At 37.8% G+C, this 27,600-nt stretch overlaps 1 protein-coding gene and 1 pseudogene across 1 annotated transcript; both read right to left on the bottom strand.

Annotated features, from left to right (window-relative positions):
- Window positions 1–1,175: 1,175 nt before the first annotated feature.
- LOC143860446 (protein MEI2-like 4) lies at window positions 1,176–15,572 on the bottom strand. The gene is made up of 15 exons (XM_077371101.1): window positions 15,337–15,572; window positions 14,680–14,769; window positions 14,333–14,378; window positions 8,123–8,479; window positions 7,535–7,965; window positions 7,278–7,436; window positions 6,659–6,775; window positions 6,428–6,576; window positions 4,522–4,619; window positions 4,178–4,429; window positions 3,421–4,048; window positions 3,129–3,213; window positions 2,953–3,021; window positions 2,586–2,765; window positions 1,176–1,833 (listed from the first exon to the last, which is right to left on the bottom strand). The coding sequence occupies exons 2-15, from the start codon at window positions 14,761–14,763 to the stop codon at window positions 1,687–1,689; spliced, it is 2,802 nt and encodes a 933-aa protein (XP_077227216.1). The 5' UTR covers window positions 14,764–14,769; window positions 15,337–15,572; the 3' UTR covers window positions 1,176–1,686.
- Window positions 15,573–19,505: 3,933 nt separating this feature from the next.
- LOC143861584 (uncharacterized) lies at window positions 19,506–24,611 on the bottom strand (annotated as a pseudogene).
- Between the last annotated feature and the right edge of the window lie 2,989 nt (window positions 24,612–27,600).

Here is a 27,600-nt window from a genome sequence, read left to right on the forward strand (position 1 = left end):
AGATCCGAGCCATGCTTAGTTAGTTAGGTTATATTGATTGATCTAGTGATTAGTCTTAGCACCTGTTTGTTTTTTCTGGGTTTAGCCTCGTCCTATTCGTTTCAGATTCTGGCAACCGATTGTGAGCCTTGAACCTATTATTGGACTCAAATTTAAATGTTAACTTTGAGTCTAATAATAGGTTTTGGACTCATACTTTTACATATAACAACTCGTATTTACATATATTGATGTTAGAGAAAAACCAATTTAAAATACACAGATCAAAATATTAACGGAACAAAATTAGGGCCCGCTTGGATACCTCAGATTTGTATTTGGATTTGGAATTGAGTTTTCAGTACAAAATGAATAGATCTGCCGGCTCATGTTGAGAGAGACAGAGAGGGAAGGGGGTAATTCCTGCTGCAGGGGAGAGGTTGAGGAGCCAAGAGGGTGAAGGAAAGTGCCAGATCAGTGGATTTCCAATTTCTTATTTCCACAGCTTATTTGGAAATTTGATTTTTTTCACTCCCAATCGCTAAATTAGAAATTCAAGGATTTGATCCGGATCCAAATGTCAACGCAAAAAGGGCTGCAAATGTGAGAATTCCAAAGCAAAATCTTCTCGGCATCCAAACGGGCCCTTAGTGAACTTCACAGACGAGATGATTTCAGGATAAATTTATCTAGGTGGGATAGACCATTACATGAACAACTTATCCTGAGATTTCTATCCCCGTGGGGAACAACCCCACAGTTAGCGAGGGTAGTGCTAGAAACAAACTTACATCACACTCAGTAATCTTTTGGTGTCGAAAGTTGCCATTTAAGCAAATTCTAAAAAAGATGATATTCGAATACAGTATTTTTCAGATTAAAAATGGTTGAAATTTCAATACTTTCATATGGCTAAGATCAATTTTATCGGAAAACTCAACATGATTCTAAGCCCTGTTTGTTTGGAATCTTGAGAACCGATTGTGTCCAAAACTGATTACTGGAGTTAAATTTGTGTTTACAATTGATTCTCAAAATCCAAAACAAAGCCAAACCTAAATTTGAGTCCAATAATCAGTTTTGGACACACAATCGGTTCTCAAAAACCAAAACAAGTCGGGCTCGTAATGTAGGAATACAAAGAGGAATCAAATCCCAAATCACATGAAAGAAGGAAAGTAGGAAACACAGGAAGGTGAGAAGAAAAAACTTTAATTAACAGAGGCCCCATGAACTCCTCTTTTAGTAGAACAGCAACAGCACTTGAAAATTTCAGAGTTATAAACAAACACCATGCTCTCTCTCATCAATCATCCCTCCAACTCCAAAAAACAGAAGCCCAAATGGTCCTCTAAACCCAAAAACAGGAAGTAAAATAAATAAAATGAAGAAAAAGACTTCTCAAAAGGCAGTGAAAACATTGTCCTCACTCGCTCAGAAACCTGTACATTATTTTCTCAGACCTTAAAACAAAATCTCGAAGCTCTCCCTGAGTTTCCTTGCTATATTTCTCATCTGCCTCAGCAAAAAATCAAAATGAGGAAAATTGAAAGCCCCTCTCACTCGTTTTGGCTATGTATTCAGTTTCAAAACGAAAAGGCTTCGCCCCTTCCCCCCTCAATATGAAGTTACTAGAAATTACAGACAAGAATAGAAACTGGTGAGGATGCAATCATGTTACCAGTTTCAGTCAGCAAAACTGATTCGTCATTCCGAGTCCTTTGCAGAATCAGATGAAGAGTCCTCCTCCCCATTTGCTGAGGTTGGTAGACTTCCTTGGTGGCACTCCTCGTTACAATTGGTCCGGGATTTGATGGGTCGAGACCGGATATTGACCCCCGTTGGGAAGGGCTCCTGCAAATTTTTTTAAAAATATTGGTAAGCCAGACGAGGAAAACAAACAAAAAGACCCAAAAAGCAGTATTACTTTGGAAGAAGCATGCGCATAAGAAATTAGCAATCCCAAACTCTAAGGAGCCATTTGGATATGCGGATTTTAGAATCCGGGTTTTAGTTTGAAAACAGTGTGAACAAGGGTTCATGACCAAGCCGTTGTATTCTGTTCTGACAGCTTTTCTTGGATTTTAAGTAAGAAATCTAGGTTTTAGAAATCTCTCCCCCATCCTAAGGTTGCTCTAAAACCTGGAAACATGGGACGATCTGCTGCTCTCTTGCTGTCGGAAAGAAGGGTGAAAAATCAGAAAACAACGGCTGGTCTCTTTCTTCTCTGAGTCTCCCATCAACAATTTTGAAGAAATCACGGATTTTAGAATCCAAGTTTTAGTTTGAAAACAGTGTAAAACAGGATGTGGGTTCATGATCAAGCTGTTGTATGCTGTCCTAACAGCGTTTCTTGGATTTTAAGTAAGAAATCCAGGTTTTAGAAATCTCTCCCCCATCCTGAGATTTCTAAAACCTGGAAACATGGGACGATCTCCTGCTCTCTTTTGTCGGAAAGAAGGGCGAGAAACCAGAAAACAACGGCTGGTCTCTGTCTTCTCTCGTCTCCCATGTACAATTTTGCGGAAATCCAAGATTCTAAAATCTGCACATCCAAACGGCTCCTATCTGAAATCAAATTTACAGTATAATGTGATGACTTATACCTGATCCCCTGCATTCGGACCTTCAGAGCAGAAGAGAATAGGACGACAGCGTTTATCCTCATTCATCAAGCTTGAATTCTGGAAATGAGCAATGAGAGCAGCTTTCCCCTGGATCCTGGCATATGAAAGTGATGCCACCTTTTCACTGTTGAACTTCTCCCATTTCTTACCATTAAATTCCTGTGGAAGGTTTTCATTTTCTTTAGGTTACAATTTTTTTTAGGGCAAAAGGATGCAATAATGCAAATGACCTGGTGACAAACAATTACTAGAAACTCCATCTTGCAAGCGGAAACAGTTTTATGAAGAACTTCACAAAATCTCATTCATGGATTAACTTAGACAGCATGTGCTGAATAGATCAAACCTGAAAGAATGGAACTATCTGCATAGGATCAATCAAGTTGATAAAGGCATAGCCCACATTGCATTTGTTCTACAGGAAAAATGCAGAATCTGAGTCATTGAATTGATGATATGGAAACGGAAAAATACCACAATTAAATTAACCAGAGTTTCCACAAAGGAAAGTGGCTCACACACCTTAAAATCAATTGGCAAATAAATGAAATCATAAGTTCCTCGATGATGTTCATCAATAGTAGCCAGAAGCATCTTAGAAGTGTACCTGTGACAATACCCAAATTAAAACCAAATGATGAAGAGGAAAAACTAAGTTAATTATGAGCATGAGCCCGGAAGATGTCTTCTATAAAGGGCAGAAATAAAATCAGATTCAAATGTTTAAAATTGAATAAATGAGCAGAATAATTCATGGTTGCAGTTTCCGAAAGGAGCGTAATAAAGTTATACTCAAGGTGGATCTATCACATACTTGTTAGGAATATTTTTTATCATAATGGTTGTTCTGGTGTCTTCCCCATGTAAAATGCGGTCAATATCGAGGTCAAACTGCTTTTTGTTGTCAGCTTGAATAGAATTAGCTTTATTTCTCCGTCTCCTTACCCGCTCATTGGGAGCATCATCAAAAGTAGGCATAGGAATCAAATGGTTTCTGATAGGGAACTTGCGGCAACTTTGCTGAGGCAAACGCACTCCGACAATTGGAGAGGTAATTGAAGGGTCCATAGAGTTTCCACCGACATGAGGAAGAATGTTATGAGAAGCAAGTTCCAATGGATGCAATGTAGAGTTGCCGGAAAATCCCATACTTCCGAGAGAACCTGGGTGGAACATGGATGCCTCAGCAGAGACAGAAGGATTAACAGTTGGTGCGGAGCCCACATGGTGGTGTAAAGGTAACATGGTGCACAGCATATGAGATGGTGCTCTGGGAAGTACGTGCATTTGATGCGGGTGATGAGTATGAACTCCATTCACAAATGATGGCGAGTTGGTCTGCATCACGGGGAATGGGAGATGAGGATGATAAGAATCAGAGTCACTCCATACACAATGTTGTCCATTAAGTGAGCAAGTTCCACTTCCTGATGAGCCAAAAGCTGTGAATGAGAGTATCCATTAGCTACATAGCAAACAATCAAATCAGTAATTGACAATCAAACAACAAATTCTTTGTTAGAGCAAAAATCAACCGTTATGATACTCTCGAAGTGAATGAGGATAAAAACCTGGCATGCGCTGAAAGCCAAATTTCATATGGCCGAGCGAGTGACTAGGCTCGCCAATGCCAGGTTGATTGCCGTGATTGCTCACAGACGCAAATCTAACTGGGGAAGTTAAGCTATGAGGTATACTAGAAGAGATCCCATGAAATGCACTTTCAACAAATGGGCTAATAGGTGCTCTGATTGCAGAATATAGACCCTGGATTGCTCCATTCTCAACGCAACTGGATGTATTTGACCCATGGGGTACTGATCCTGAAAAGGATGCCATGTAGTAAAGGATTTATCAAATCAACAACAAAACCTAATTGTTGACAAGTTGAGTACATGTCAGTTAAGCATCATACCGTAGCACCTTGATGATGAGTCATTATGTGGGCTTCCCAGTTGCCGACCTCCATTGGCTACTTCTGGCTCCCACTCTCGGGGTAATTGTCGCATGACACTGGCAAACAATGGTTTTGTCAGAATTATCTGAAAATAGAAAAACAGCTCCTGCAAGTGATAGATACGAAGCGAACTGATAACAGACAAGAAAACTAAGGGGCTGTTTGGATACGTGGATTTTAGAATCAAGGTTTTAGTTTCAAAGCGGTGTAAAATTCTGGACTTAACAACCCATTATCCTGGATTTTAAGTAAGAAATCTAGCTTTTAGAAATCTCTCTCCCATACCGAGATTTCTAAAACCTGTAAATAGGACGATCTCCTACTCTCTCGCACAACGGAAAGAAGGCGAGAAATCAGAAAACGACGGACGGTCTCCTTCTTCTCTCATCTCCCATCCAGGATTTTGAGGAAATCCAAGGGGGCGTTTGGATACACGTTAGAATCTTGATTTTCCTCAAAATTGTAGATGGGAGATGAGAGGAGAAAGAGACCAGCCGTTGTTTTCTGATTTCTCGCCCTTCTTTCAGACAGCAAGAGAGCAGCAGATTGTCCCCTGTTTCCAGGTTTTAGAAATCTCAGGATGTGGGAGAAGATTTCTAAAACCTGGATTTCCTACTTAAAATCCAAGAAACGCTGTCAGGACAAGACACAGCAGCTTGATCGTGAACCCTCTTTTACACTGTTTTCAAACTAAAACCTGGATTCTAAAATCCGCGTATCCAAACAGCCCCCAAGATCCAAACGGCCCCTAAGACTGCGGCATATTCTGTCAAAATATAGCACGCTGGTATCTAGAGAAGTGGGATTCGGAACTCTGATTCCAAAAGGCAAATGGCTTCCAAATTCAAATCCCCAACAAAGAAACATAAATGTAACCGAGACGACAAGTTCAAACCTTGGTCCAATCTATGCAGCATATGAAAATAAAACAACGATGGTTGAAGTAATCATAGACCTAGCACAAATAGTCTCAACTGTAAAAGAAACGTAATCAAAGTTCCACAAGCCTGCACCCTAGCCATAAAACTCTAAAAATCCATTTGCGTGCATCCAAGTGAAGCATTGAAGTAAGCTTTTATATACATGTGTTGTGTTCCCTTCCCCTCTAAAGTATGGAGAAATTCCTAAAGTTTTATTGAAATGGAAATCTCTTTTCAAAATTAAGATGCATCAAGTTTAATCAAGTTTTACCATTCAAAAAAAAAAAAAAAAAAAAGTTTAATCAAGTTTTACGATGGTACACCCTCCCAGTTAGCACTAAATCTGCTGCTCCCAACAGAGATGAAGAATAATGGCAGCTTTTATGTGTGCAAAATTACATTCACCAAAGAATGACAGGCTGTGTTGCATGGATTCGGATTCGCGTGTCAGATCCATGTCAGATTCGGCAAACCCCAAAAAGTAGGATTTGTGGAATCGGTAATTTTAACAAAATTAAATATATATTTTCAGCAACCTGTGTGTGTGTGTACATATATGTATATGCATATATATATTTATGAAAAATTTGAGGATGAAATGTTAAGGCCTTAGAGTTTTTATTAAGAGAGTCGAAGAAGGAAGGGGGGTCAATGTTCTATGGTCGAGGCGCAAAGGGATTTTATTAAAAGAGTACGGGTTGTACTTTCATATTAAAAAAAAAAAGTTAAGAAGGAAACACATTTGAAGGGAAAATATATAGGATTCACATTTTAAAAGAGACAATGATGAGTCAGATTCACCCGAAAAAACAGGATTCATGAGGGACATGGCTACAACAAGAGTCCAGGTGTGTCCCACTCCAAAAGCTTAAGCTGTTGGAGATGGTGTTATTTAATCGTTTATACTTTAACGAAACTTATAAGCATAAAATTTATGCTAATACCGTCTTGCACCCCCTGGGCGGCTAGGCTCAAGCTTGATCCGTTTCCCGGCAATATTGCTCCAGTTCAAAGCACGAAGAGCTGCTTCAGCAGCTCTAACATCATAAAACTCAATGAATTTATGATGACGTTTGTGTGGAGTTTCACGGATCTGTACATTAGGAAAAGAGTTAGCAACATAAATCAAAATTTTGAGATGAAAATCGCAACCCTGGAAGGTCAGTCCACTGCACCTCTTTAATTTCTCCATAAGCACCAAAAATCTGGTGGAGATCATCATTTGAAACAGAAGAATCAAGATTAAATACTACAAGTGTACCATGGTTAACATCTTTCTCTGAGGGATTATCCTATAAGAAATAACCCAACAAAAAAGTTATCCACCAAAACACTACCTGAGCATCAATATTACTTGCACAGAAAATAACAGCATAAGAAAAGAAAAGTAGAACTATATGGCATGAAATTACAATGGCATCCTTGAGAAGTGAAATAGTGAAGTTGATCGTGTTGATTGTTGAGCACAGTTCCATCTAAAGGTCTAAATAAATGATGTAAACCGGAAGCTCAAGACTTAAGTATGTCTTTAAGAATACATTATCATACATTGCAGATATATGAAAGGAAATGATACAACAACATCCAGAACACAAATCGCATACAAGAGCAAACATATTAGGCATGTGCTTTCACCTTTTCAAAGAAAAATAATCAACATAATAGGCATATAAACAAATTTTAAAATGATATGGGAGGCAAGTTATAAATTGAACATGCAAACTCCCAACAAATTGGTATCGTAAAGCCAAAGTCTAAATATGGACGTAAAGAAGAATCAGAAGAGAAGCAAACCTTTGGAAATGAAAAATGTATGTCAAGCTTCCTACACGCCAATGTCTTGTTTTGAAGTGCTCTCATCGCATTGCGTGCTTCCCTTATATCATAATAAGAGATCATAACAAAACCAAGATGTTTGCAGGCAGTATAAAGGGTACGGATATCTCCATATTGCTAAAGCACATCAGAAAAAATGTCAGGACTCAAAAACTCATTACTTGATAAGATGACAATCAAGTCAACAACTAACAGACAAAAATATATATAAATACCTCAAAAAGAACCCGTAACTCAGAATCTTCAACATTGCTATCAATATTCCTCACAAAAAGTGTTCTAGAACCATAAGGATGCTGTCCAGCAAAAGGGCTATTTGATTCTCCTTGGCCATTAGGAATCTCCCCAATGAAATCTGATCTTTTTTGGCCTCCGAAGCAACTTAAACTATCATCTCCTTCTAGTTCCATCCCTCCTACACTGGTAAAAAGATCAAAATCTTCTCCGTCATCTCGAGTGTTGGGTCGGGCAATACATTCAAGCTCGTCAATGACTCCAGAAAAAAATTCATCATCATCGGGAAGGAGGTTCCCGATAGTTTGAGCCTCGATTTCTTCAAGGGATTCAAAGGGCTCATCTTCGTCAAAGGGGGGGGCGATGGCATCAACAGACTGTCCAAATAGAGCATCATTTGATGATAATCTTACTGCACCATCAATATAGATTCCAGGCAAACTATCAATAGATCCACATAGTGACTAATAATCCTTAGCTATTAACCGTTGAAATTGCCAACACGACAGCAATATATAAAATTGATAGCTAAATTAATGTCAAGACTGAAAAAGGAAAGTCTAACTTACACGTTTTACTAAATGTTTCTGACCAAGAGCTTGAGAAGAGACCATTCTCATAATGGGGCCGATTTATACCAACCATTCCCCCTTCAACAAATAGAGATTCGGGCTGCACATATAAATTCGACCTTGATCCCAAATCCTGATCCATAACTTTCCGAGAAGTCGTGAACAAACTGGATGTCCTCTCAGAACCCACCAAGTGCCTCTCAAGGTTGGGGTTAGCTTTCTGGTCTTTAACAATATAAGCCTGAGGAATTTCCAAGCCCTCTGCTGAACACGCCCCCATTTGGCTAAATTTTTCCAGTGGAGATGAAGCATCAGACTTATTGCCAGATGTCATTGATACTCCCTCCATTGCTACTAAATATAAATTGAGAAAAGTCATGTTAACTCAATCCAGTGCACCAAGAATATAAGGATACGAACAACATGTCTGAACAGGGAGAAAAATAATTAAATCGTGTAACCCTAACTGTAACAGAGAATTCAAAAAAAAATCGAGTAACCCTAATAAATCAACATGAGCATGTCAATGCAACTGAATCAGGATGCGGCGGCAAGTAAGCAAGCCTTGTAAAATAAGGTACCCTTGAACATCACCTGATCTGGACCTAAGAACCACGTATTTTATTAACAATGCAAGGTTGAAAGACAAAATCAGTTTACAAAGGCTTTTTTTTTAACTTTTAACTTTACAGACACTGTCTAATCTTCAAGAACAGTAGATATGATTCTGCAAAGAGAGGTTAAACCATTGAGCTATAAATATTACACAGTTCTTTCTTTCATTTTCATTTTTTTTCCAGATAACAGGTCAATTGATAATACATGCTAATCTCTCCTCTCAAAGCCCCACACGATGTCCTTTACTATCTTATTGTTTGCGTGCTCACTTTCAAGTTATCTTTGGCTTACTGACACTGAATCTTATTGTTTCATATTTCACAACCAAGAATCCATAACAAAAACGTAATTCTTTAACACTTTTGTAGATACTGTTTTGCTCAGAAATATCATATAACAATGATAAAGGTTGTAAACTAAACATGTTTGACTTGTTCGCTAACTATGCATGATTCCCAGGTGAAGCTATGGAGTAATTCAATTGCCTTGACGATCATATGGAATGATCAATGCAAATGCAATATAGTGGTGGCAATTATGGTCTAAATGGACATTAAGTGTGTGGACAAAAAACAGCCAACTCGCTTTTGCATACTCAGTAGAATTAAACTGGAATATTATGATCATCTAGGCAAGACATGCAATTTTTAACCATTTGGGTGGGGGTGGGGGTGGGGGTGGGGTCAATGCCTATTTTGGGAAGAAAACAGTCAAATGATTGGAAAAAGGCGTCAAGAAAAGTATGTATTTGATTAACCTGTTCAGAAGTCACTAATGAGTAATGACAACAATTTGTGACAGATTCACCAATTAGAAAATTCCAGACATTTTAGCTAACGAAATCAAGTGGGAAACTAATTTGTATCTAGTTCTTTTAAGTTTTGACTCCAAAAACCACTCATTGATAGCTCAACAAAAACTGTCAGCACACACATTCAGTCTACCCTGTTAGATCTTAAGTCACAGTGAGTTGCCTACTAGCTATTGTGATTCCACACTTTGTGAAAAATTAGTATTAAAAGATAAACGGAAAAGTAGTGCATGATGAGGAATGCGGAGCAAAGAACAAATGCCACCTTTAAATAAAAGGGGACAGCATGGCACCTAGAACACATGTTAATACGACCAAACGATATGGCCTAGGAGTACATGTAGTTTCAAAAACTTAGAACGAAACAAGAAGATGTTTTATGCCTTTCTAATTATACTCGGCGAGGGCAATGAGAAACAAATTGACTTTTGAAGTTCGAAATTGCATTTGGTCAAATCAACTCAACAGAGCATACTGTCCAGTCGATTCATAACCATTTGAGACTAAGCTATGATCTGTGAACATGTCTGAGTGTCGACATAGATACAAGGTGTCCTACACGACAATCCTTGGAAATCTGGAAACGGGGACACGCCCACAACCATACTTACAAATAAAATTTCTGATTACCAATCATAATTTGCAACAAAATAAATATGGTATTCATTTAACAAACTAATAAATCTTAGGATTAAGGGACAATAAGTTTCAAAGAAACATGAGATAATCAAATTGGTATCAGAGTTGGGAGTATTTATTCCTTCTCGTAGTGGTCCTACGTCAAACAACGCATTCATCAATATAATCAAATTATCTTCATTCGCCAAAATGCATCAAGAAAGAGAGATAAATAGGATATAATGAATATAATATTAGAAGAGTACTTGTTTAGTGTTTTAGGTTTAGGAGATACGAGAATTAAAAGAAGAGTTAATGATAAAAGATTACGTAAACACAATATTCCATAATAAATAGTATTTCACTTGACATGGTACAATAACGTCTCGACGAGTACACATTAAGTCTGACAGTTCTAGAAGCATGTTCAAAAGTGTCGGAAGGAGTGTCGACGTGTGTGTCTGCTGCAAATTCAAAGTGTTGGCTAAATCATAGGACTAATATGCTTGGTAGATAAAATTGTAACCCTAAACATGCACAGATCCTATTGCCAGAGAAACTATATGATGAAAGGCCGTAAAGACACATAAAGGTAGTACAACAGAGGTACCACCCTTGATATTTGATCCAACAGCAGCTCCTCAAAAAGTGGGCTGCTGTTGGATCAAATATCAAAGATAGGATGATGGGTACGTGTTCATACGGCCTTTCATCATAGCACAAATTCAGACGTGATACTATTCTTGCAAAAATTCAGATTGTAAGAACAATTGTAGCACTCTAATTTAGTAGCATGTGCTAACTAGCAATGGTAGGTCGCCAGTAAGTGTTGGACGGTGTATCTTCAAAATTACAGTGAGCAGTAATTAGTGACACAGATATGGTATCAGTGCATGTCAAACTATTCACACTAGGTAGTCCTGAACGGTCTGTGGACCATGCAAATTTGAATCTGGCTTTGGTTTCTAAGACTTCGATTCAAGAAATGTAAGTTGATTCTCAGCTCATCCACACTTCTCTGAGATCCTTCAGCTTGCATAGTTACAGAAGGTACAAATACATACAGGGAAAGTTTTCAAATCCATGCACATAATTAGCAACTTTTCAGTCTTGAAATGGAAATTTTGGTGGGGTCATTTTAGAAGCCGCTTTTTTGCAATGGCATAAGCAATCATACCTTAATGAGCATTAGTTCCTCGTCAATTAATTGGCTGTGCTTTAGCCGACACTTTGAATTTATTGCCGACACATGTGTCATGCCGTGTCCGACGCGAAACACGTGTCCACGTGTGTCGAAACTTCTTTGCACACTTTAAATGTACTGCTAGAAGTGTTAGAGTTAATGTACGCGTATGGACACGCTTATGTACCATGTCAAGTGTGACATTCCGTTTTATTATTGAATACTGTGTTTACCTCTTTTATTATTAACTCTTCTTTTATTATAAAATCTTCTTTCAGCTCTTCTGTAAATAATATTTTCTTTTAAAATCTTCTTTCACCTCTTCATTAACTAATATTTGCTTTTATATCCCCTTCATTAAACCTAAAACCCTAAAAAACTCTTATTCCAATACTATATTTATTGTGTCATATTGGCCTCCCTTTCTCATTGGATGTTGGAGACATAAGACACCTAGACTAAATTGATGAATGTGTTGTTATTTGCATTGTTTTGAAAATCTTAAGATTTACGATTCGATTTTACGATTCAATCAAATCTTATGCGTAACAATTTGAATCCCACGATTGAGTCTTAATTTATAAGAATCTTACGATTTGATCGTAAATCGTAAGATTCATACGATTCATGCAATTTATCCAAAATACGTTTTGTATAAAAGAAAATACGACTTCTTTCGAAAAACTTCATTTCCCTTCTACGTTACAAGAAGCCTACGAAAACACTCATTATAAGGAAGAAGATAGCGGGGGGTGTTTAATGAATCGAACCGGTCAAGCACAGTGCATGTGCTTAAGGGTATTACTTACATAGAGGTGGTAGACGACTATAATGAGGACAACACAAACGACTCCAGTCTTTTGTGATTGATATTTGTCATTCGATGTTTGAGACTTTGAGAATTGATATGATCTTGTGTCTTTCTTTATTTTTAAGATTATTATCCAATATGCATGGGTATGGATAAGAAATAGATGATTAGTATGTGTCGGAGAATCTTCTTGTTTATTGTTTCCTCGGAGGTACACTGTTCACCAGGCCTAGCACTATACATTACCTCCTCTCGGGTTTCTATCTTGGTAAGCCTTTTGCTCCTGAACCTCTAAACTAGGTCAAGTGGCTTTGCTCTTGCCCCCTTATTCACCATAGTGCCTAAGGGGCAAGTTATAGGGTAAATAAGGCCAATAAAAATAGAAAGAAACTATGTTTTAGTATGCTTGGATGGCCAGTCATGGTAATTTCTATTTGAATTAACGAATTTAGATGAAAAATGAATAATTGGTTTTTTTATTCTTTAATTTGTTTATAATTTTTTACTTTCTATAAATATATATTACCCAAATGAATCTTATGATTTACTGTACGATTTACGATTCGACCCCGATTACAATTTACGATTCTATTCCGATTTTCAAAACATTGGTTATTTGATTATCTCATATTTGTTTTAGATTATAGTTGATTAATTCTAAGATTTATTAGTTTATTAAATGAATATAGATTTACTGTACGATACGATTCGACCCCAATTACAATTTAAGATTTGATTCTGATTTTCAAAACATTGGTTATTTGATTATCTCATGTTTGTTTTAGATTATAGTTGATTAATTCTAAGATTTATTAGTTTATTAAATGAATACTATATTTACATCGTTACAGATTATGATAGTTTAATGAATCGAACCGGTCAAGCACAGTGCATGTGCTTAAGGGCATTACTTACATCGAGGTGGTAGACGACTATAATGAGGACAACACCGACGACTCCAGTCTTTCGTGATTGATATTTGTCATTTAATGTTTGAGACTTTGAGAATTGATATGATCTTGTGTCTTTCTTTATTTTCAAGATTATTATCCAATATGCATGGGTATGGATAAGAAATAGATGATTAGGTGTCGGAGAATCTTCTTGTTTGTTGTTTCCTTAGAGGTACACTGTTCACCAGGCCTAGACCCTATACATTACCTCCTCTCGCTTCTATCTTGGTAAGCCTTTTGCTCCTGAACATCTAAACTCGGTCAAGTGGCTTTGCTCTTGCTCCCTTATTCACCATAGTGCCTAAGGGGCAAGTTATAGGGTAAATAAGGCCAATAAAAATAGAAAGAAACTATGTTTTAGTATGCTTGGATGGCCAATCATGGTAATTTCTATTTGAATTAATGAATTTACATGAAAAATGAATAATTGGTTTTTTTATTCTTTAATTTGTTTATAATTTTTTATTTTATATAAATATATATACCCGAATGAATCTTATGATTTACTGTACGATTTACGATCCGATACGATTCGACCCCGATTACAATTTACGATTCTATTCCGATTTTCAAAACATTGGTTATTTGATTATCTCATATATTTTTTAGATTACAGTTGATTAATTCTAAGATTTATTAGTTTATTAAATGAATATAGATTTACTATATGATACGATTCGACCCCGATTACAATTTACGATTTGATTCCGATTTTCAAAACATTGGTTATTTGATTATCTCATATTTGTTTTAGATTATAGTTGATTAATTCTAAGATTTATTAGTTTATTAAATGAATACTATATTTACATCGTTACAGATTATGATAGTAATCAGTAATTGTATATGTATGTACGTGTCGCCATTTCCAAATTTTTAGATGTTGCCATGTCAGGCAACTCGTATCCACGTTGAAACTCGACACACGAATCTGCATCCATAAATCATGAACACATATACTTTCTATTTTAGTCGTTGTCCTTGTTTCTAAATATTGGGGGTTTGCCACGTCCGACACTATGTGTCCGTGTCCACAAATCACAGTTAATTAGTCACTAAATGGACTTAATGTTGTGCAATTATTGTTGGTTTCCACTGCTTTGAATCTGCGATAGTGTATTAAAAACAACCAAGGCATGTTTTTTGTGGAGCGAAACGATCAAACATCAATGCAGGGAAAAAAAAAAAAAAAAAAAAAAAAAAAAAAACCCACCGTGATGTCCTGGCATGGACTCGGACTTCCAAAATCCAACCCGTCGCTGCAAAAGAAATGGAGAGGTATTCATAAAAGAAAGAAAAACAACTGTAGCAGAAATTGCAATTTTTGAAGGATAAATTATGATAAAGCAGGGTAAAATGCACTTTGAGTGATAAACTCAACTCAAAAGAAATGCCAAGAATAATTCATTGCTTAAGAAAAGGTTAGGTTATGAAGACAGATTGAACCAAATGAGTTCAGAAATTTATGAATTCAGGCAAAAATGTGTAAATGTGTATCATAAGTTCATCACAGACACTTAAAATACACAGAGAAAACAAATGCAACTACAGAATTTATACCTCAACAGGAAAGCAAGTTTCATCAGAGAAGGACGATGGCTTGTGCATCAAATCTCTTTCATCCTTAATTTCAGATGGCATCATGCAATCCTGAAACCATAAACCCTAATACTCATCAAAAGTTCCTCATCTCTCTCACTATTTTCACACCACAAGGCAGATTCAAATCTCCATTTTCAAAAATAAGATTGAAGTAGAGTCATGCAAATTCAGTTCACTTATTGAATTCAATCAGATCAAATAATCTTAAAACCCTACAAAAACTTGAATTGAAGGATCATATAGTCGAAAATTCCATTATCATAAAATCTTATCACAGTGAATTAATCTACTAATGCAAAAATCCTCCACAAGATCAAACAAAGCCAAAAAAAATTAAAAAAAAAAACTCCAAAAAATGTTCTTTTATCCTTCATATACAGATCATAAAGAGAGAGAGAAAACTCTCCAGACTGCCAAAAAGAAAAAGAACAAAAAATCAACATAAAGAAATACCTAAGAACAAAGACGATCTGCAGAAAAGTGTTTAAGAAAACCACAATTCGAACGTCGATCTCGTAATCGAGTACAAAAAAATCATGATCTGAAGATCGGAAACAAAAGAAGAAGAATAAGTATTCAAAAAAAAAAAAAAATTTAAAATCAAACAGTGCTCACCAGATTACGCGATCTTAGAGCATCAGAATCTCTGCAATTCCTAGTTCAACAAAAAGAGAGGAATATAGAGAGAGTAGGATTATATAATGGGAGTGTGAATATCAATTAAGGATCCTGCATTAGAAGGGAACTAAGAATCCTCTCTCTCTCTCGGTCGAAGGGGGGAGATTGAGGAGAAAGAGAGAAGAGAAAGGGGGGTGTGAGGAGATAAAAAGGGGGGGTGGATTTTATAGGATGAGGGGGGAAACTTGGGAGAGAATTTAGGTGGGCTGTAGATAAATAGTAGCAGAGAGTTGACGGAGTGAGAAACGACGATGACGTTTTCCGTTTACCGTTTTTAATGCACGACAAAAGGTCGCGAGTCTTATTCTCTTGACTCGTTGGTCTCTTTTTTTGTGAGACGGAATTGCCCTTGTTTTTTGAGTAATTTACGAGGATTTACCGCTGTTTCTCAATGTAAATATCATTCAAGACAGTCACTATTTACTTATACGTTTAGGCTGTGTTTTTCCATTTGTATACACTCATTAGAAACCTACGTTTCAAAATATTTCTATGGAATATATTGTCATTTATGTACAGTTAGATACTCCATGAATGTGATTTTTAATTTCTATACTGAGCATTTCACCCTAAAATGAGTACTGTCTTCACTAAAATGCTTGGAATATGAGAGAAAAGTACAAGGATATGACACCCATATCAGTTTGCCCTAGATGTTAAAAGAGGAAGTCTAAACAGAAGGGGTACCCCCATTGATAGAAAGTTGTCTGCATGCATTTAATGCCTTTGTCTTTTACATTTTCAGTGTTATCAACAATGGGGTTTGGTGAATTTTAACCAATGGCCCAATGGGGGCACCCTTTTGCCTAATTTAGGCTAGGGTTTTGTTAAAATGCACCCTTTCACCTAATTTAGACTACCTCATGTTAGAATGTAAATGCAAATCAAGTCAAAAAATTATATGGTAAAAATGCTTAAATCCATGGGTGTCACTACCTATCCTTTTCTCAAATTAGAGGAGCTTGTGTGCACATACTGTTGTCATCTTTCTTCATCTTATGGTCAAGGGAGAGGAATGAGGGAAAAATGAAGATAGGGTTTTGCGGGGGGCACGAGTTTTTTATACTTACCAATTTTTACCGACTGCCATTAAGAATCCACTGGTATAGATCTTTTACCAGAGCACATATACGAGCGGTCACAAAAAAAAAAAAAAAAACCGCCGGTATTTAGGATTTCTAGCGACGATTTTATATGATCACCGATATATTTTTATATGATTGCCTACTGTGGTTCCTATGTATACTGTCAAACGTATTCTTCGCTAATGAAGTGTTGGCCGTGTACTTCACTTTAAGGCCTCAAGATCAACCAATGTTCTTATACGCAATGCCTTGTTCCTTGGTGAACTTCAGCTATCTGAGTAGGAGAGTGAACTTTTGCCACAAACTTGAAAATGATCTCTCGATGTGGTGATGTGAGCACCTAAGTCTTTGAAGTTGGCGGAGTGGAGTGTGAGTGGGCCTGGCCTCACCTTCAAATGGTTTTAGCTGCATGATGCCAGCTTGTCTGGCTCTTGGGTTGATTGTCTTTATATGATTGATGGATTTGTCTTCCTTGGTTTGAATATGATCTCGTGGTGTTCACGCTAACAACTCAGAGTCTCACTTTTCAACAGAAGTCGAGAAAAGGGTACCCTTGTTATGTGGTTGTTGACGACCTAATTTTACCACGGTAGGCCAATATTTAAAAGACTGTTTATTACAGGTTGTATATAGGCCATTTAATTATGTGAAGACCGATTTTGCTAGAGGAATTGGAATTCTAGTTCAAATGAAGATCGATTTGTTAGTGTCTGATTATATCTCAAGACCGGATGATTTTGCAGTTAAAAGAAGTTATTATATTTGAAATTTGAATTTATAACGGTTGTAACCGACTTTGTAACTTCTTTATTGTCTGTAATTATAAATACTCATTCAAGAGCATTAATAAAAGGTCCCTGATCATTTGCAGAAAATGCAATACGCTTTTTAATTTCATTTATCATTCGTCAATTATTGTATTTCGTAGGAGTAGTTCTAATTGTTAATTTCACTTTCATCAATCAATCTCCACCATTTAACCAATCTGAACACTTAGTGTGAGGATTTAGAACCGGGAAGAGAATTTCTTCCTCCAATCGCCTGAACAGATTGATTTGATTGGGGTCATTTGATCCCTGGCACGCCTGCCCATTTTTTGCCATAAACAGTGGTAATGCTGGATGAACTCAAATTCCTGCCTCCCGGCCCCAAACCTCCGCCAATGATGATTCAACTATAATTAGATCGATCTCTGTTGGTGATGCACCCCTGCATCTCGGCGCAGTTGAACTCCAGACGAGTTCCCTGGTGAGCCTTCCTGGGTCACCATCACCCTCATCAAGCTCCAACTTGGACCCTACCATAGCTCAGCTATATAAAGAAATTGATAAGGCGGTAGACGTTCTTATTATTGCGGTTACAGTTGAAGATTTGAGGTGGGTCCAAGCTCTTGCACTTGATATTGGCATCTTCCCGAAAGAAGACAAACTACGATTCTCTATGATATTACTTACTAGTTATTAAACCTAATTATACAATCATCCTAACTCCCGCTATTCTTATCTACCTAGATTTTCTTTAATCTCCTAAGAAGATGGAACTTTTGTACGTTACCACTTGTCAGTATATACCTACTAAGATCTAACATTTTACAATTCGTCTACCTTACACACACATATGCATATGTGCTTGGGGCCATCACAGGGTGGGAGTGGGTTTATGCCGTGTAAGGATCCATTGTTTTTTTGTTTTAAAATGGGTGTTAATGAAATTTTATGCCTATTTTCCACTTAAAATGGGTGTTAATTTTGTTTTACGTCCATCTTATGGCTAGCTAAATGGGCGTATATATATTTGAGCTTACATTAAATGCGCTAATATTAACTCGTCTCTCATCGCAACTCATTGGTTCTTATGCAAAACAACAAAACATATTTCCTTTGCCTTTGAGGATATGCTAGGATACAATCCCAATATGCATTTAGGTTTGTCTGCCACTAACATTCTAATATAGATCATGAACACAAAGATCTAAGTGAATCATATCATTGGCTGAATAATGAAGACAAATTTTTGTTAGAGAAATGATATATTCGCCCCCCCCCCCCCCCCCCCCCCCGCTTTCCCTTTTTTAAAAACTTGGTACAGTCCCCTCACTCCCCTCTTGTGCAAAAGAGTAGTCATAAAAACACTAGAGTGGACTGTCACAAGTAAAAAAAAATGGTGAATATATCATTTCCCTTTTTTTATCCATAGATTAAGATTCTAAGTTCTAACCCTAACAAGAAAAGGTATGAGGAAATGATACCACCACGCCCTCGTATTAATGACGACACTCTTCGCTTTTAATCGAATTTTCTAATTGGCTTTTGGTAGTTTTTTTGGGGAATATTTACAGCATTTAATAGCTAATCAAAAATACCGTAAATAAAAAGAGGACTACCCTTTTTTGGTAGGTAAGCTGCGATTGAACCTCCGGCCTATTGGTTAAGAACAAAGCCTTCTACCAATTGAGGTAGAGGCTCAACCCCAACTGAGGATTATCATTAATTATGTGATTTTTCATAAATTAGGACTTCTCTTATTAGCGTCCATTCGTGCACGTTAAGTGGAAGTCAAAGGAATGTAAAATGACATTTTTTTTTTCAAGTAAAAACAAAGTAGAAGTAAAAATCCTATTTACTTTCCCCTTTCCCTTTATTTGGGAGGAAACTCAGGTGCGTTTGGATTGCCAGAACTAGGAATCTAAATGGACATCATATTCCCATTCCGATTATGATTCTTCCTCAAATGGAATGAACAAAAAAATAATTCAAAAAATCTAATAAAATTCCATTCCAACCGACGCAAAATCATAATACCACCTCTTGGAACAGCTAATAGATTCCGGAATTTCTCCCCTCTCTAATTTTGCCCATTGGACTGTTCCTTTTTTTGGGAGATAAACTGGATACGTTAGTTCGGCTGTCTCTTTATTTTCCTTTCCTAGACAAGCACTATTTCCGTGGTACAAGGGGTCAGATGAACCTAGTGAGGCAAGCATGGCCACTCTAGTATCTGCATTACATTTCCTACAACTAACTAATATTCATCAAATAGTAATATCACTTCATTGATGCGATTTTCATATTCATATGGAGAATTGTAGCCCACAACGCTATAAGTTGGTGGCCCCTTGCCTCTAGTTTCAATTGAAGATTCCCATGGTGTGCCCTTGAGGCTGTTCTTCAATGCTAGAGCTTCATATGGAATGTTAGAATCATTCATGAAACCCCCAAATCGCCTAACGGCAGCAAAACAATGTTTCGGCCACCTCTCCGGGTGAACTTGATCAGAAATGGGCGGGTCTTTCTGGTATTTCTAAGGCACATAAAAATGCACAGCAAAGGACGAGTTGCAGAAAGGCCCCGCCGATGGCAAAATGTCGACTAAGACCGGTGTTGTCATCCCAATTACTGCTTTTTGATGGTTTTTCCCTTGGATGTATGCAAAGAGGCTGGAAACATATGAGAACCTATGCAAATGATGGACATCTAATATGAAACTTTAGGAAGTGCTAGAATATATAAGGACAAATACATACTCGGTAATCGTCACTTGAGCAAAAATACACCTACAGTAGTTTAATAACATAGGAAACCTAGCGATATGCATTGTCGCACATGTCTGATAATGAACATATCACGTTTTATTTTTAATTCATATAAATATTTATATATGATACATACACCACATTTCAAATGCAATTCGTATAAATATAATTATACAACACATATTGATAGAGCATACTACTAAGATACTTATGGTTTTGGTATAGCACTCCATTTCTATTTTGGTACCTATTTCGATAGTGATAAAAACAGAAATATTCAGGTCGTTTCGTATTAATTTCGGTAGGAACCTAAAATTATAACTGGACATGTCTAGTTTCAAGATAGGGAGTGAGTCTATGAGACTGAGAAGTCGCAGAAGCCCACTTACATGACATTGGCATGATCGAGACCTTTCTCGTTCGTTACACCCAATTGTCAAGATGAGATTGATTGTAACCATCACTTCCTCCATGGTGAGCACTTCTTTAATTTTAAAAGTATACTTACCGTCCAATGAAAGATACGTTTACCATTAGCAATGTTTCATTGGATTCCTAGTCTCTTGTCTTCTCCATAGATTACCCTTTCAATTACCAGTGGAAAACCATGAGTAATTGGATGACTCAAGGTATTCTTTGTTGATGCAGTTGAGGATAATGCGGGTCACCGTCCTTCAGTTGAGTGACGTGAATTACTCATAGCCCAAGGCCTCAAGCCCTCCACCCCACCTCCCAAATTATCTTAACTATTCAATAAGTAGCATGAAATAATAAGGTTAACGATGAAAATAGCAAATTTTTGACCCGGGGTGCCAAGGGTTAGGGACCCGGATGGTCCGATGGATCTAAAGAATCTCAATGTTAATGGTCAGGATTTTGGCGCAGCAAGTGGACTCCAACCATATCCATTGGATCCATATCTTAAGGTCTGAAATTATCACGAATGGTGATCCAGACATAGCTACAAAATCCGATGGAGCGTCATAGATCCAAATGGAGGGCGCCAATGAACTAAAATACGTACCTATCATATTTTCATTCGTTTATTCCTTTTTTTTTCAGGGACATTTTTGTAACATTAAGAAAACCTTACTCAAAATGACAAATAACATTTCATTATTCGGTTTGTATTGATGATGATTCTCATATTTGTCAAGTTTCTTCTATCTTAAATTTCTATGTCCTCCTACCTGTGTACAACATAAATAGGACCTAAGAAACTCCCATGGATGGTATGGTTTGAAATAGTCCTCGAGGGTACAACGGAGTTACCAAGATCTTTCCTAAGTGATTTTTTCCTCCTTGAGGGTATACTGTGGTCGCCACATGCTCACTCTAATACCACTTGTTAGGACTTAGGTAGAACTCACCCTTAAAAAACTAGCCGTTAACGGAAGGGTGCCCAAGTCCTTTACAAGCCCTTACACATCCATTCACTTTCTTTGGCATGGAACCCCCAACAAAACTCAACTCAACTCAAGTAAGCCTTTGTCCCAAACTAAAACTAGTTGGGGTCAGCTAATGAATCCTTAAGAAAAAATTTCATGAAAAAGGTGAAAGAATCTACCAGGCTCAAATTGACTAGGTCTAATCCTACACTAGTTGGAATCCCCAACAAAAATGTTAAGAACAGAATCTCATAATAGAATGCTAAGAATGGGATTTTAGAATAGACGAATGTTATGTATATTTCTTCATTACATTAGAGGTATATATATACAATTACAAGAATAAATTAGGATCCCAAGATTGTAGAGAAATCTCAGGATTAGAATACTACAAAAGAAAGTCGAATATACAGAATAAATTACAGCAAATATCTTGGCTGTCAATTACAATAGAGATGGAAATAATTTGCCAGCAATCTTTAGCTAAAGATGAAAATGGATCATGGCAGAGATATGGAGCCAAGGATAGAAATAAACAATCTTCAGCTAAAGATGGAAATGGATCATGGCAGAGATTCGAGCCAAGGATAGAAATGAATCATGCCCAATCTTGGCCTAAGGATCTTGTAATATTCAAAGTAGAGATCTGGCCAAGAATCTCTTAACACTCCCCTCAAGTTGGAGCATGAACATTGAGAATGCCCAACTTGCTGACAAGAAATTGAAACTGATCTCTGCCCAATGGTTTTGTGAATATATCTGCCCGATGGGAAGTTGTTGGTACATATGCTGTTTTGATGTCACCAGATTGGATCTTCTCTCGAATGAGGTGGCAATCAAGCTCTATGTGCTTTGTTCGTTCATGATAAACTGGGTTGGCAGCTATGTGAATTGCAGATTTGTTGTCGCAGTGCAACTTCATAGGTCCAATATGGGGAAAGCCAAGATATCGAAATAGGTATCTCAACTATGTTAATTCACAACATGCATTGGCCATGGCCCTATATTCAGCTTCAGTAGATGATAGGGAAATAGTAACTTGTTTCTTCATTTTCCATGAGATAGGACTAGAGCCAAGAAATGTACAATAGCCCTTAGTGGAACGACGTGTCATTGGACAATGATCCCAGTCCGAGTTGCAATATGCAGAAATTTGTAAATCATTGTCAGCAGAGAAGAGAATTCCCTGACCAGGAGATCCTTTTAAATATCGTAAAAGTCTAGTAGCAACATCAAGATGAGGCTTCCTCGGTTGTGACATAAATTGACTGAGAATATGAACATAAAAGAGTATATTTGGTCGAGTAATAGTCAAATAAATGAGACGTCCTATTAAACGTCGAAATGGAGTAGGGTCCTGTAAGAGTTCACCATCTCGATTGTTCAATTTTATATGCTGCTCCATAGGGAAGGCCACTGGTTTGCATGCTAACATCTCCATATCTTGCAATATTTCAAGGACATATTTTCATTGTGTGACCAAAATGCCTCGTTTGGAACGAAGGACTTCAAGTCCCAAAAAATAATTCAAAGGACCCAAATCCTTGATATGAAATTGAGTTTTGAGAAAATTCTTTAAATTGTAGATTTCACTCAAGCAATTGCCAGTTATCACGATGTCATCAACGTAAACCAAAATATAAGTGTATGTGTTACCAGAGAGAATAATCGGCTTTTGACTGTGAAAATCCAGCTATACTTAAGGCATCAGAAAACTTGGCAAACCATTGTCAAGAGGCTTGTTTAAGCCCTTAAAGTGATTTATTCAAGCGACAAACGCGTGTCTCCCCCTTGCTAGTGAAACACAGGTGGAATTTTCATAAACACTTCTTCATTTAAATCTCCATGAAAAAATGCGTTCTGGACATCCAACTGATGTAAAGAAAAAAAAATTGCGGCAGCTAAGGCGAGTAAACATCGAACGGCGGTGAGCTTAGCGACTGGTGCAAAGGTTTCATAGTAGTCGATGCCTTCTTTCTGGTTGAAACCTTTTTGCAACAAGCCGCGCTTTATAGCGTTCAATAGATCCATCGGCATTGAACTTAACTTTGTAGACCCATTTGCAACCAATTGGTGTTTTTCCAGGAGGTAAAGGAACTAAAGTCCAAGTATCATTTTCTTCAAGTGCAGAAATTTCTTTGCTCATAGCCTCGCACCATTTTGGATCATTTGTAGCTTGTTTAAAGGAAGTTGGTTCAATAATGCTTGAAATAGTGGCAGCAAAAGATTGGCATCCACAGGGGATAAACGGTTGTAGGACAAAAGTTCCTGCAAATGATACTTTGGAACTTGGCCAGTCATCGAAGTTGATGTTGAAGCTGGGGAAGTACTTGTGGTCAATGAATAACGATAATCTTGGAGGTATGTGGGCTTCTGTTTGGCTCGATCAGATCGACGAGGTGGCTGTGGTACTGGAAGTGGTATAGAAGATGGTTGGATTAGAACTGGTGGAATAGTTGAGGATGAAGGTGGGGTAGGGGTAGGGTTTGACGGGGATATTAGAAGAGGGGAGGGTGAGGATGATATAGTAGTGGGGTATGGGTGAAGATCAGTGGTAGGGTCTGGGTGAAGATCAGTGGTGGTGGGTATAGCTGGAAGATGAGGGTCATCAGGTAGGGGTAAAGGTATGACAGATGGGTGGCTTTTATGGGTATGTGAGGCAAAGGGGAATATATGTTCATGGAAAATTACATTCCTGCTTGTGAACACCTTTTTGGAGTCAAGATAAAAAAGCTTGTAACCTTTTTGGAATGGAGGATATCCAATGAAGATACACCGACGAGCTTTGGAGTCAAGTTTATGATGAAAATTGGTATTATGAGCATAGGACAAACAACCAAAAAATCCGAGTTGTTGAAGGTCGGGAGGTGAATTGAAAAGAACTTCATGAGGGCTTCTATCATTTAAAAATGATAAAAAAAACACCAATTAGTGAGAGAGAGAGAGAGAGAGAGTAGCTTACATGTTAAAACCTATGCAAGCAGCCTCCTTGTAAGAGCTTGAGTTTATAGGAAGAGTATACATCCACATAGCCTTTTCATACCTTCTTATTTCAAAAAATTTCTGATAGTGCATAACCTCATAAACAGGACACTCTAGAGATCTACAATTGGGTGCCTCCTCAAACCCCATGCCTTCACCCTTTTCCACCAACAAAACCAACAGAACCAATAACCCATTTCTCCCATGGTCATAGCCTTGTTCCATTCGGTTTTTATAGGTGGCCTTCATGGATTTTATCTGGTGCTGAGACTTTGCTTTCTTGCTTTACACGAGTGGCTGAATGAAGTCCAACGGTGCTAAAGTTTGAAAAAAAGTAAGAGGCCAATTGTGTTAGATTCTCTTTTTGTGTTGAAATTCTACCTTTTTCTTTAGTTGTGTGGGCACCCTTTTCGCAGTTTCCCCGTCACTTTTGCCCCGCCCATTGATTTCGTTCAAAATCAAGCTACAAAAATCGCATGTGGTCTTTTGGCCGGGAAGATGATGTTACAGATATGATTTGAATATGGAATTTTTGGGATGGGAGATTATATTTATGAGTTTTTATGTGTAAGGCCTTACAACCATAGGGTGGAGGTACGACCCTTGATATTTGATCCAACATCAGCTCACTTTTTGAAAAGTTGCTGTTTGATCAAATACCAAGGGTGGTACTTCCATCGTACCAAGGCCTTATTGTTGTAAGCCTTACATCATGCAATTTCTCTATAATTAGACCCCCTTTTAGGTGTGTCGACTGATCCACTTCAGATCGGATCCACTTGTCTTAGTCACCATTCTTTCAAATCCTTATGGGCCAATAACATATGTACCCCTGTTAATTGCACATGAATAAAATTTGCCACTTAAAAAAAAAAAAAAAAAATTCTGTACCGGCCGGATCAGATTCAGAGTGTTTTTTTTTTTACTTCTTGTGTCTCGATCACGATCCATTTTAAAACGGACCATGTATCAGAGTGTCCTAGTAGGTCCTGCTTACTTTGTACAGAATTAAAGTTCTTCGAAGAGGACAAGGGAGAGTGCAAGCAGAGCAACAATAGAAGCGAGCCTGCAGCGGTGCGGCACAATAGGTTAGGGACTTAGGGTCAATTGGTTAGAGAAGAAGAGAAGAGGGTGACTTAAGACTTGAGAGAGATGAATGACAAAATATTAAAAATAGGAATACTTCAAAAAAAATGCACATGGCTTTTTTTTATTAAAATGCCACTGAAATAATACTTCAAGTTATAAAAAAATTGGTTGAAAATAAAATCAGATTTAAGACTGTCTCATGGGGTTTTATTACTTGTATGGATCCAATCGGGACTAATTTCAGATCCTATGATAGGGATCCGAAATGTGTACATGGATCCTGATAATGTGTCTAGATCCTATTTGTTTAAGTTTGGATTCATATGGTCCATCGGACCGTCTGTGGACCTGTGGACCCCGATCCGAGAGAGACGGCGGGAGACGTGCCCCCACGCGAGTCAGTCTCAGGATCATCCACGTGAATGGAGAGCTCTACCAAGGAACTCTCGAAAGAAGTGCCTCTCACAGCATGAGTGGCGATATAAAAGGTGAGATACCTCTCGATTCGGGGACTAACCCAGATTCGAGGCGTACCTTAAACAAAGAAGAGTCGCCATCAAAGGAAGTGGGCCAAGGATCCCATACTATGCTCTGTTGCAACGGATAACCAGAGATTATAAAAGAGGGTTCGTGCCTGGTTACGAATTTGGAAGGTCTAAAGAGCACCTCATCCGCCCAAGTGTAAACACCTGGTCTCTTATGCCATTTATTTATTAATTTTGAAGAGTTTTGGGCGAAAGTCATATGAAATGAGAATGAATATCTCCGAGAAGACGTCTATCTAATCATGCATGTCTCGGAGAGGAAATCAAAAGCACACAAGATAAAATAAAAGAAACATGTGTCACCTAAGCATAGCTAGGTTATAAGTGACATGCCTAATGGGTGTCTAAGTTCTGATGAACAAACACATGCATGACACACCAAAGAAGTATAAGGTCTGCGCAATAAAGTAATAAAACACTGCAAAACATAGAAAATGACTCGATACCATACAACCCTAAGACTCTAATCTATACCTAGGCCCGAGTCTTTAAATGATCTGATGTTCATCCAAAGAAGCCTACGTATCCCCGCCTCCACGAGAATCAAGGCAACGTGGTTCTTCCACCTATTCTAAGCTATGATGCCTAAGACATCTAGACATCTATCCTAGACTCGATCTAAAAGACCAGACTAGTTCTTAAAGCTTGTTGTGTGATTATTTAAATTCCAATGGATTGTAGATTTTAGGACACCCTATATGCCCTAACTAAATGCAGGTTAGCTCTAAGCTAATGCAGGTGGTTCCTATAATCTATGTGTAGCTAGGCTGTATATCCTAAGAAAAATAGTAGGATCTATCGCATCTTAGACCTAGTCATCAATTGGCGATGTGGATCGCCAACTGACCGGACGGAGGCGTAAAACTCCTAACTAGGACTCACTCCTAACTCTAACACAAACAAATAAAACACACAACAAACAAACAACGAACGAGGGAGCAACTCCCGACTCAAAAACTCTCTAACTAGGACAACCTCCTAACTCTAGAGGAAGATCCTTTCGAAAAAACAATATTTTGAAAGATTTAAAATGCTTATTTTTAAAGGTTTGGCTGGACTTGGGGTGTGAATCCCAAGCTGCACTACGTACCTCGTGGAAGAGGATCAAGCCAACGTAGTTCGGAACAGATTTCCTAACTACTCCTAATGACTCAAGATTTTTGAGATTTTTGGTTTTTCAGATGTTTTTGATATTTTGGTTGTTTTATAGTGTTTTTTGAGTTTTTGACGCAAGAGGACTGAATCCTATCATCATAAGGGGAGGACAGACTCCTGAAATCCCGCAAAGGTTGGACAGCATCCTATGCTTTGCGGGGGGGAATGAACAGAATAACAACTCTGCAAAGGTTGGACAGCATCCTATACCTTACAAGAGCGGATAGAAAAAACACAAGATTTGTTGAGAGGTTGGATAAAATCCTAACCCCTATGATGATAGGACTGACTCCTGAAAGAAAGACAGACTCTCTAGCTAAGGACAGACTCCTAGGCTAAGGACTGACTCTGAAAATAGGATTCTAAGAAGGAGGTGCTAATGAGACAAAGCCTGTCTCCTAAAAGAAAATAAGATAAAGAAGGGT

The sequence above is a fragment of the Tasmannia lanceolata genome, unplaced genomic scaffold, assembly GCF_043159265.1.
Source record: "Tasmannia lanceolata isolate RefF3 unplaced genomic scaffold, GAP_Taslan_0.1 ptg000037l, whole genome shotgun sequence".
Lineage (NCBI taxonomy): Eukaryota > Viridiplantae > Streptophyta > Magnoliopsida > Canellales > Winteraceae > Tasmannia > Tasmannia lanceolata.

Excerpts from the sequence above, each read along its gene's own strand:
- LOC143860446 (XM_077371101.1), bottom strand. The coding sequence starts at position 14,763 with ATGATGCCATCTGAAATTAAGGATGAAAGAGATTTGATGCACAAGCCA. Across the intron at positions 4,049-4,177 it reads TGGCTTTCAGCGCATGCCAG|CTTTTGGCTCATCAGGAAGT; the intron begins GTTTTTATCCTC and ends TCTCATTCACAG. Across the intron at positions 3,214-3,420 it reads ATAAAAAATATTCCTAACAA|GTACACTTCTAAGATGCTTC; the intron begins GTATGTGATAGA and ends GTATTGTCACAG.